The sequence below is a fragment of the Macrotis lagotis genome, chromosome 4 (assembly GCF_037893015.1).
Source record: "Macrotis lagotis isolate mMagLag1 chromosome 4, bilby.v1.9.chrom.fasta, whole genome shotgun sequence".
Taxonomy (NCBI): domain Eukaryota; kingdom Metazoa; phylum Chordata; class Mammalia; order Peramelemorphia; family Peramelidae; genus Macrotis; species Macrotis lagotis.
In genome coordinates, this window is record NC_133661.1 from 167,091,188 (window position 1) to 167,103,740 (window position 12,553).

Consider the following 12,553-nt stretch of genomic DNA (forward strand, 5'->3'; position numbering starts at 1 on the left):
AACTAAGGGGAGAATACATATTGTCTCAGCTATGATATGTACTCGGACATTCTCCTCTGCCCTCCCCTCCCCTCCCCTCTCCTCCCTTATACTACTTCATTGGTAATCTCATTGGCTCCTATGCATTTAATTACAAGCTCTAAGTTGACAATTCCAAGGCTGAAATCCTACCCCTAATCTCTCTACTGACCTCCAATCCCACATCTCCACCTACTTTTCAGACATCTCAAACTGGATGTCAAATAGACATATTAATAATTAATAGACATGTCCAAAACTAAATTATCTTTCCCCAAAAAATTTCCCCACTCAATATACACCCCACCCTCCTACCTTTTCTATTATCATCTAGGGCAACACCATCCTAGCAGCTCCTCAGGCACACAACCTTGACACTTCACCATCTCTCATCCCACATGTCTAATCTTTTGCCAAGACTTATGGATTCTGCCTTTGCAACATCTTTCTAATACATCTCTTTCTCTCCTGTGACATTGCTACCACTCTGGTCCAGGTTCTATGGACCACTGCAGTAGGCAGCTGGTTAGGTCTGCCTGTCTTCAAGTATCTTCTCACTCCAATCCATCATCCATTCAGCCACCAAAGTGATTCTCCTAAAGTGAAAGACTGACCATGTCACCTCCCTCCTCAAATCCAGTGACTCCCTATCACCTTCAGGTTCAAATACAAAATCATCTGGCATTCAAAGCCCCGACCTTTCCAGTCTTCTTAGTGACCATAGCCTACTGGCTGTTCCACAAACAAGACATTCCATCTCTTGACTGTGGAAACTTTCTCCAATTGTCCCCTATGACCAGAATGCTCTCCCTTCTCATGTCTGCCTAATAGATTTCCCTGGCTTTTTTTTAAGTTCCAACTAAAACTACATCTTCTACATGAAGTCTTTCCCAACTCCTCATAATCTTAGTGCTTTTCCTCTTTAATTACATCCCATTTATCATATATATATATAATTTTTCTGCACATATTTGATTGTTGTCTCCTCCATTAAATTGTGAGACTACTTAAGGGCTCTTTTCACTCTTTGTATAACCTCAGCTCAGCACAGTGTCTGACCCAGACCTAGGCACTTAATGTTTATTGACCGACTGATTAGATGGACCATCAACTAAATTAGTCTATCACGACACACAGACAGGCAATGAGATCGTCCTTACTTTTAGGCTTACTGTAAGATGGACTGCACTTGAAAATTTTTGCAAAAATTCCAACCTCAATTTATTTTTCTTTTATTACTATTTTATTAATGCTTTTATTTATATTGTTTATTTTTATTACTATTACAATAAGCATTTCTGGCATTGTAGAAAATAAATAATAATGAAGAGAATGGACACCCCTGCTTAACCCTAATGCTTTTGAGAGGAAAATCATACACATCTATAGTGAGAAAACTTCTAAGTTTTCCTTTTTAGAACAGCAGAACTGAGTAAGCCATTCTTTGAATAAAGAAACAAAATTAAAAACCAAAAGGTTATTGAACTGAAAAAAAATCTAATTATATTCTTCAAAGAAAAAAAGATGACTAATCAATTCTACAAACGGCGAGGAAAACCAGATTATCAAAATAAAAATGAGAAGAGGGCATTAATGACAAATTGGGAGGAAATCAAGAAAATTATCAGAAACTGCCTTACTCTATTACATTACTGACAATAATGAAAAGATAAAAGATATTTCTAAAAATATAAAATTCCTGGATTGACAATACAGACAATAAAGAATCTAAACAACTGGATCACTAATAAATAAAGCAAACAACATATAAAGTCTTCAGAGTAATAAAGAAAAAAAGGTACCATTATTAAATACCTTCTCTGAAATGAACATGGTTCTCATACCCAATTTGGGAAGAGAGAACAGAGAAAAAAAAACCTAGATGAATATAAATATAATGAATAGTATTAAACAGTATGAAAGTTTTTTTGAAACAGTAAATGAAATATACTAGCAAAGAAGCTAGAGCAATATTTTCAAAGAAATTACTCACTATGGTAACATGCTTTAGTGATAATAACAATAGTTTGGGGTCAAAGGAATTATTGCATAATTTTCCAAATAGAATTCAGTCTGCTTATTCATCTTTAGAAACTGTCCAACATGTATATATATATGCAGATACCTACCTACATATATACATATATATATGTATATGTATACTTTTCAAAATATATCAGTGGGTTGATCATCTAACTACATTTCATTATCTGAACAACAAATATTCATGGGATAGTTTAGAACTGGAAAGGATTTAAAAGTCACCCAATCCCCTCATTTTACAAATAAGAAAACAAGTGAAATGACCTGCCCAAAGACACATAGGTAGTGATAACTGGCAGACCCAGGACTGAACACAGTTCTTTTCTCCACACCATAAGAAACTTCAGCTACCTATTTTTTCCTGTGTGGATTGTTAGATTGATCATCTTTGGGTAGTAATGGCTTTTACTGAGAAAACCCTATAGGGCTCTGGGATGATGCAGTTGGCTACTGTCACCTACAAACAACACCAACTGGAGGGCCTCACCACCTAAGAGTGAATCCTTCTAGTTGAACTTAGGGTAAGACATTTCCATGACAATGGCAAACACCCTTGGGGAGCATATGTCACCCTCTTTTATTCCTCATTTAATGATAATCAAGAGCCTTGTTGAACAAAATTACTTTGTCTCTTATACTTGTCGAGGAATCTCATATGATCTTAATGTATAAGCAACATCAAGTTGAAAGAGGACTTACAAGACTGCCTTTTGTTCTACCATTTGCTTCTCTTAGACTACAAGATTTTGTATACTTTACCCTTTTCCTCTTTGTGAAGATACTGTCGATTACATTTTTAGTAATTCTGTGTGGTGCCTGCTATATCCAGAAGCTTTTGACTCTCTTCCTGAAGAATCCTTCTTCCTATATGAGTGACACTTCCAAATATTTTGCAAATGTTTGACTTCTTTCATCCCTTTATCTTAGACTACATTTTACAACATATTTTCCAATATCCTTCCTTGTTGAAGTCATCAAGAAAGCATCAAATTATATGTTGATATGGTGTAGTGAATCTCATTTTTTTGGTTGAATTTCTCTATTTCTCAGTTATATCATAGATGTGGAGGTATAAAATGCAATTGTCTTGTTGATAGTCTTTTAATACTACTATGTTTAATTTTCATCATGAACACTGCAAAGTGAGAGGATCTCTTAAAGAATATAAAACAATTTTGTATTTTTTAATTTCCTTTTTTATGTGTACATGTTGTTTAACCCTCAAGCTCTTTGAGGCCAGGGTCTATTTCTTTTTTACCTTTGAATTCTCACTGCCTATCATAATGCCTGGCATACTGCAGATACTTAATAAATGGTTGAATGAATTCTGAATGCTGAAAAAAATCCTCAAATGTCATATTAATTGATTCCATACCATAGAAATTAATTCCATTGATATCATGTTTCCACAATTATAGCCTAGTGATCACAATCGGTTTTAAAAACAGAACTTTAGCAGGTGGCTAGGTGGTGCAGTGGATAGAGCACCGTCCCTGGAGTCAGAAGTACCTGAGTTCAAATCTGGCCCCAGGTACTTAATAATCATCTAGCTGTGTGGCCTTGGGCAAGCCACTTAACCCCATTACCTTGCAAAAAAACCCCCAAAACTAAAAACAGAACTTTACCATTGGTTTAAATTATCTAGCTGCTGGGGCATCATGTCTTTCAAGCCTTTTTTCCCCCCATGGTTGCCTAAGCTATCATTTCTCACCAATTAGCCATAACTAGTATATAAACTTACCTACTAAGAAAGAAAGAAAGAAAGAAAGGGATTATAATCTACCTTTTGGAGAGCACATACAGTGACAAACTAATAGATCCCTGAAACATTCAATTGCATCTGACAGTTAATTAATTCAATTGTTTTTGATACCCAAATATAAATGTAGGTATGGACTAAGTCATTGATCAAAGATGGCTTTTGAGAATGAGAAAAGATAACATATAAAATGTCATTATGGAATTCTTCTATTTTTAAAAAGATCTACTTTTTCATAATTACATATATATTTGTTTTGTTCCCTATTAAATATGTCTCAGAAACACATTAGGTCATTTATTAAGGTCACTTTCAATTTTAGTTCTATTTTCCAAGGTGTCATTACTTATACCCAATTCTCTTTCAACTGCAAATATAATCAGAATATTCCAGTTTCCATCATCTATGCCAATGCAAAATATTAAATTGGAGAAGAGCAGACACATAGCCGACTCAAGGGTTTTCTCTCCAGCTGAAAACAGAATATAGGCATCTATTTAGGGGATACTGCACAGTCACCAAACTGTGATAACTCTAGTTTTCCTTTGATGTTTTGAAATATATGTGAATTTCATCAAAGTAGATTCTTCCTCCACTAGGGCAGATTATTCTTTAGTATTATATAATTCTTAGCCAAGTTTTCCCATAAGTCTCATAAGTATGGTAGCTATTTAATATGCTGAAGGCTTCCCTTTTTTTTTCTTAATACCTTTTAATGACTAATACACTATTTAGGTTGTTGTCTATTTGCCCTCTTGCTATTAGTACATCAAAATTTTTGTTTAAAAACTGCCTTCAGGGGCAACTAGGTGGTGGATAGAGCACTGGCCCTGGAATCAGGAGTACCTGATTTCAAATTTGGCCTCAGACACTTAATAATTACCTAGCTGTGCAGCTGTGGGCAAGCCTCTTAACCCCATTGCCTTGCAAAAATCTTAAAAAAAAAAAAAGAAAGATGCTAACAAAGGTAATTATCACCAGAACTATTACATTTTTACCATACCTTGTTACTCTGCTTTAATTTACTTAACTCCAGTTTATACTTTTCTACATCTTCAAGAGCTCTATTCAAGCGAACTTCTATGGTACTCTGACTAGCTGAGGCCTGTTTTTGTAGTCTCTTTCTGTTGTCTAATTCCTGTAGGATAAATTAATAAAAGGATAGAAAATTAACAACAAAGATAACATATAATATGATCTTTTGATTTAACTTACTTTATATAACTTATTTTATATTTCATCATTCCGTTTTCTTGTCCATAATTTTTTTTCATCCTTTACCATAAGGGAAAAATAGATGGCTTTGTATAGGAAGGTCCCAGGCAATAAAAAAAGTAGACAGTAGTCAAGAAAATTGGTACATGAGCATGGCTAAGGAAATATATACTAAAGATATATGAATATACAATAGTGAAATTGTCTTTCCTTAACATTTTGTTGAGACAACTTGTGCCTTTTAGTGTATAAAGACTTTTTAATATTTATACAATGTTATATTATACATTGTCATCTGTGCCTTCTAAAAGCAGCTGTTTTTTAATCCTTTGAGGAAGCTACTAAAATTACAAATTAGAAACAAACAAAAATATCAGAATACAACATACACAAAACCTCCCCAGAAAACCACAGAGGCATTGTGTGAAGTGTATAATTTGCAAAGAGTCCAAGAAATATAGTACTTTCTCCATTAACACAGTGGGGAAATCCCAATTCTAAATGGAAAATGGCAAGTTCCCAAATACTGTGTCTGAACATGAAATTCATAATTGGCTGCTTAGTATTGGTACTGAGTAAATATTTCCACTCAAACTATTATGGTTCCCCCCAAAATGCTAATATGGTATGCAACTGGACAGATCTCATTTCCCTGTACTTTAGTAAGGCAATAAAGGGCACAGAGAAAGAAAAAAAAAAAGGTTAGAATAACACCTCTTGACAGTTTGCCTCTTAGATTTATTTATTTTAGAATGATTTTGTTTTCTTTGGGGGGGGGTCTATTTTAAATGGTATGTGAAATAATACATTTTGAGGTGAAATTTGATTTAAAAAATTTCCTGATGAATTAGAGGAACTTGACTCTATCATCCAGATTTGATTTGTAGATTTTTTGCTAAATACCAGTTCTTTAAAGCTTTTTCTTCAGATAAAACCAAATGGTAGGACCTTATTTCTTTTCTTTATTTTTGTACTTATATTTTCCAGGGAAAAAATACTTTAAATTGTAAATAGTTAATATATAACTGTATCATATGCTGTTCTGTGACTGTTGGCTAGGAGATATAGAGGCTAATTCAGATAACAGTGACGTGTTCTCAGAATTGAATCTTCTTGTAAAATCTGACCATGAATGCAACTTTTTGCTTATGTGTTTCCCCTTTTCTGCTGAGAAGTAAAGATTTTTAATAATCTTTTCTGCAGTCATTACTGGTTTTTCAATAACCTGCAGTATACAGCTTTCTGTAATTACCTTTTCATTTATGTTATTTCATTTATATCACATTTATATTAAAGTCATGCAAATCATTCTTCTGGTTCTAAAGTAACATTATAGAAGGGTCACAGAACCAGTGTTTTTCCAAAAGTTCTCTGGACCTCAGAACATTCAAAACTGGAATGGATACGATAAAGTACAGTGTAATGGAAAGAGCATTTGGCATAGAACCAGAGGACCTGAGTTCAAATTTTAAGGCACTTCAAGTATCTGACTTCATTTTACTCATCTGCAAATTGAGGGGTTTGGACAAAATAATAATAACTATCAATGATATCTCAATATTTTTGGAGTTAGAAGGAACCTGAATGGTCATCTATTATAACATACCCGACCAGTGGTTATTTAATCTCTGCTGAAGCAGGGGGGAGGGAGTGGAAGGATCTATCACTCCTCCAGTCAGTTCATTATTCCCCTTTTGGATAACTCTAATATGGACATCAAGACTAAATTTGTATTTTTTGCAACTTCTTTGTTCATGGTCATGGTCAAGCTTAGAATAGGTCTAGTCTTCTTCCACATATCAGCCCTACCAAAAATACATTTGCCTTGAGCCATCTTTTCTCCAAGATAAACATCCTCAGGTCCTTCACCCAATTGTCATATGCACTTAGGCTCCAGGTCCTTCACTATTTTGAATGCTGTACTTTAGATACTCTCTAATTTATCAATGTCCTACTTAAAATATGGCACCAAGAACTAAACACAGTACTCTAGAAGTGGTATTCCCAATGCAGAATATAAAGGAACTATATCACCAGATTATTCCTCAAAATCACACATCTCTCTTAATGCTGTCCAAGATCACAGTTTCTTTTGGCTGTGACTTCATACTGAGCTAACAGAGCTCCCAGATCCTTAATAAAACAAAGCCTCCCTTAGCCTATATTTGTGAAGTAGATTTTTAGCCCTTAAATATATATATATATATATATATATATATATATATATATATATATATACACATATATATATGTACACTGAACTGAAGTTCATCCTATTTTTTAAATAATATTTTATTTTCCCTCAATTACATGTAAAAACATTTTTTAACATCCATTTGTAAAAAGTTCTGAGTTCCAATTCTATCCCTCAATCTTCTCCCTTTCCTCAGTAAGCAATCTGATATAGGTTATACATAGTCAATGAACTTAAAATATTTTTATATTAGCCATTTTGTGGAAGAAAACAAAAACAAAAGAAAAAAAGAAGGGAGGACAGAAAAAAAGAAAGAAGAGAGGGAAGGAAAAATATGTGCTCTGGTTTCTATGCAGATGCCATCAGTTCTTTCTATAAAGGCAGAAAGTTTTTATCATGGGTCCCTTGGAACTGTCTTGGATTCTTGTATTGTTGAGAATAGCTAAGTCATTCACAGATGATCATTGTACAATATTGCTATTATTTTGTACAATATTCTCCCTGTTCTCCTCTCTTCACTCTAGCAGTTCATATAAGTTTTTCTGAAATTATCCTGCTTATCATTTTTTAAAGCACAATATCCTATTATAATCATTCACCACAGAAGTTCATCCTGTTAATAGATAGCTTAAAACTGTAAATCAATCAAAAAGCATTTCCTATGTCCTAGTCAACTTGCCAAGTTCTGAGAATACAAAAAAATTTAAAGTCCTTGCCCTCAAAGAGTTTACATACTATTTCATCAAGACAACTTATAAAAATATATAGATAGAATATACATTTATATGTATTCACACACATATGTATGAGTATATTAAGGACAGAGTTATTTCAGTGGGGAAGCACTAGCCAGAGGATAAGGAAGATCCTCAGATAGAAGGAGGAACTTGAGTTGAACTTTGAGGAGAAGCCAGAGATTCTAAGAAGCAGAAGAGGGAAGGGAATGAATTTCGGTTATGTATCCTTGTATCAAGGAAGGGAGGTGGGAAATGGAAATAGCAGATGAATGAAATGAAATGAAAGGAATGTCTAAAAAAACTTGAAAAGGTAGGCTGGAACATGGCTGGGAAGAGAAGAGGTCTGTATTTGTGATAGGTAGTCAAAGGATTTTAGTTAGCAGGAGAGTGACATTGTCAGACATATACCTTATAAATGTCCTTTTGGCAGCTGTATGGAGAATTAATCAGGGAGTAAAGATAGTAAAGGCAGAAAGATCAGGTAGGAAACTACTGAAATAGTAGAGTTTTGAGAGGTGATGTGGCTCTAAACTAAAGTGATAAATAAGTAGAGAGAGAAGGAGAAAGATGTTAATGACAGTGCAGAAGAAAAGCTGAAGACTTGGCAGATGAGTAGATATATTGAGCAGAAGAATAAAGAGTCAAGGGTGATACTTAATCTGGGTAACTGAGAGGATGGTGATACCCTGGACAGAAATAGGGATATTCAGAAGACGATTCAGTTTTAAGGGACAATTAATGAGTACTGTTTCAGAGATGCTGACTTTTAGATGCCTACTGGATTATCTTGTTTACAATGCACCATAAGCAGTTGGAGATGAGGAACTGAAGCTCAGCAGAGAATTAGATGTAAAGATCTGTGAAATTATTTGTAAAGAAAAATAAACTCATGGAAGTTGATAAGATCACCAAGAGAGAGAATTATATAAAGAGATCCTATGCTATTTAGAGACTGAGATACTAGACACTCTACTTATCTACTTATTATATTCCTTCAATGTCTGTATGATTATACCTCTAAATTCCTTCATACTGTAGCAAATGCAGATGCGCATCAAAAATGTCTAAGTTACAATGAAATGGAAAAAATAGGGAAAAAACAAAAGTATTGAACAGAGAGAGAGAGAGAGTAATATGCAATATCTGTTGAGAAAGGGACCCCTTTTCAGGTGGGAAAAAGGGTAGAATGATAAAGCATTTCAATGAAGTGGAGATGCTAGAAGAGACATTTCAGAAATATATATATATATACATACATACATACATACATATATATATATATCTAGAGGATAGAGAAGGAAGGATAAGATTGGAGAATAGCAAATAATTCAGGATGACTAGGAGACTATATGAAAAAAGAATATTGTGGGAAAAAAGGTAAGTTAGAGGTAAAATGTGGAAGGCCTTGAATGTCAGACTAAGGACTTTGTATATCATTTATTTGGCAGCAGAAAGTCATAGAAGATTTTTGATCAAGGGAATAATGTAATTAGAATTACAACGTTACAAAAAGTTGATTTTGATAGCAGTGTAAAGAATGAACTGCAAGGAAGAAAGACTACTAAGTACAAGCAAGAGGTGACAGCATGAGTATGAAGAAAGAGAGAAGGAAGAATTAAAGATAAGTCAAAGATTTTGATCTTGGATCACTGAGAATGGGCAGTGCCATTAAGCAGAAACTTAGGAGAAGACAGATGGCAATGAGTTCAGTTTTGAGCATCTTTTTGGTATATCAGTGGGATTATATCTAGGGGGAAATTTTCCAAATACAGTTTGAAAATGCAGTTAGAACTTAAAAGAGAAGTAATGGAGATCTGAGAGTTATAATAATATAAAAACTCAGAACATCTGATAGAGTGTTTCTAAGCTTATAATATTATATACATATCTACATAATGAAAATATAAATGTACATACATATATCTATATACACATATAAGTATATATTTACTTATGTTTATATTTTCATTTGCAAATGAGGAAACAGAGGTTAAAAGAGGTTAAGGGTTTACCCAGAAGCATAAACTAGTTAAGTTTTTGAGGTGGGATCTGAAATAAGGTCTTCTTGACTCAAAGTCTACTACTATGCTTTACTACTACTTCCCATTTACAAGAAGTAGTAACTGAAGTCAGGGGAATGAACATCTCCAAGGGAGAAAGTGGAGAAAGAAGAGTAAAGGAATGAAGACACGGCCCACAATTAGGGTCATTTACTTTCTCCTACTGCTGCAGTTCCAAGTGGTTTCCTTTTGTTAATACTGGACCAATCAAGACCACTTCCTTTCCCCAGGAGCCTTTTCACTAACTGCTGCTCTCAGACCACACACATACAAACAGACAGAGAAACACACACAGACAGACACAAAGACACAAATATAGACACAGAGACACAGACATACACACACACACACACACACACACACACATATACACACAGACAACCCACCATGTTGTTCCTCTTATTAACTGTTTTCTTCCCCTGACGTACACTATACCATATCATGGTGAATCCTAAACTAATGAAAACAGAACAGGTAGTTTCACAAGGGTAGGTATTCAAAAGCTGGTATTCAGTACAAATTTTCTCCTGGCTGTATTACTGTTTTATTTGAAAACTAATCTTTCTGGTTCTGAGTAATTAAAAGAAAAAAACACATGCTGTTCTGTATGTGGTCCCAAACAAATCAAACTGTGTATGTATACCATCTGCTATCACCAGCCTCCTTCACAGCTTTGTGGGTGGTAGCTACACTAAGCACAAACCTAATTTATTTGACTGTTCAAACTAAAAAGACAACTATTCCCTACTGACTAGAAAGTCCACAGTTCCTTCTGTCTCATCTCAAGCTCCTTTTTATAGTAATATATAAGTTCTTTCTCTTTGCTCTGACATCTTGCTAATAACTTTATAACCCTCATTTAAACCTCACTTCAAAAGACTCATGATTTCATAATTATCACTGTTAACATTTAAACAGCACTTTCAGTTTTGCAGATTGTTTTTTGTATATTATTTAATTTGATCCTCATAACAGCTCAGTTAGGTAGGTGCTAGAATTATCATTTTTCCTTCTTACAGTTGTAGAAACTGAGGCTTAGATCAAGTGCCTGTCTCATAGTCAAACAGGTCACATCAGAAGTCAAAAGGGAATGTTCTAATTAATCTTTCATATTACCATTCTTTCCACTGTATCCAAAAGAGAATATTTGAAATGATAAATATAACTAATAGTCCCAAAACTTTTGGAGCTTTTCTTTTGCTTGGGTTCTTTATTACAAAGAATGATCTCATTTCCTCAAGGTATTTACAGCAAGTAGAAAAAGAAAGAGGAACAGCAATAAAGTGCACACAACTTTGCAAAGACAGACTTGGGAGTTTCTAAACATTTGCTTCTCAAAAGTTCAGTATTATACTTTAGATCAATAAAGGAGGAAAAGAAATGTTAAAGGGATTAATTGTTATTTCTCACTCAGGGTTGGCCCTACATTTCCTGCTATCTGATGATGAATATGGGACTACAAAGATTACATAATGATTTTATTAATAGCCACAGGATTTGAAAACTGTAATGGGGCATTGATGTCAAATTCAAATAAAAACTGGAGCATTGTCAAGCTCCAATAAAAACTGAGGCTAATAAATTGTACTTAAAAATCCCTGCAGACACATATTGACTTTAAAAAAAACCCACTATTAACATTATTTTTTTATTTCACTGTATTTTTTAAAAATTTTGTTAAATATTTTCTAATTAAATTTTAATCTGGTTCAGGTTGCATTCAGGAGTATTAGAGGCTGCTTATATTCCATAGGCTTCATGTTTGACACTAATGGGCTAAGCAGGATAGAATGATGAAAGGATTGCTAGATTAAAGAAAGACTTTCTGTGGTCACACTACAGCAAACAGAAAAATGTTTTTATCAGCATTTTTTGAACCAGACCTATAATCTTGTTGATATAAGGCAATTTCTAGTATATTTATAGATATATTTCTCTATATCTTTAGGTAAAGATATAGATGTAGAGATATATAGATAGCTAGATAGATATAAATAAAGGAAAATCCTTATACCAGTGAAGATCAAAAAGTTACACTCTTAATTACAAGGGACACTAAGAAATTAAGTGACTTACCTAGAAACTTAGGTCAGTATGTGTCAGAGGACAGACTTAAATCCAGCTATTTCTGACTAAGGCTAGTTCTATTATCCATTGTCATGCTGCTTCACTAATAATAATAATTGCCTTTAAGATTGCAAAATGCTTTACAAATATTTCATTTTATCCTCATAACATCCCTGGATTTTTACATTTTACATTTGAGGAAAACAGAGGTTTAAGTGACTTACCCCAGATCACACAACTAGTAAGAGTCAGGGGCACAATTTGAACTCAGGTCTTCCTGATCCCAGGTCCACCATGTAACTATCTCTAAAAAATAATAATAGCTAGCATTGACATAGTACTTTAAGACTTGCAAAGTGCTCTAAAGTTTTATGCCACTAATTGTAAATGGATCAGAATTTTTGCTATGAGAAAGCACTAGCATTTTAATTACCAAAAAAATTCCCATTTGGAATCTAAG

General features: G+C 33.9%; 1 protein-coding gene across 1 annotated transcript in view; it reads right to left on the bottom strand.

Moving 5' to 3' along the window:
- The window catches only part of TEX9 (testis expressed 9), a 67,051-nt gene that overhangs the window by 11,624 nt on the left and 42,874 nt on the right, over window positions 1–12,553 (bottom strand). Inside the window, exon 10 of the mRNA XM_074234608.1 lies at window positions 4,824–4,958. Coding sequence (XP_074090709.1) covers window positions 4,824–4,958 — 135 coding nt within the window. The remainder of the gene's footprint in view (window positions 1–4,823; window positions 4,959–12,553) is intronic.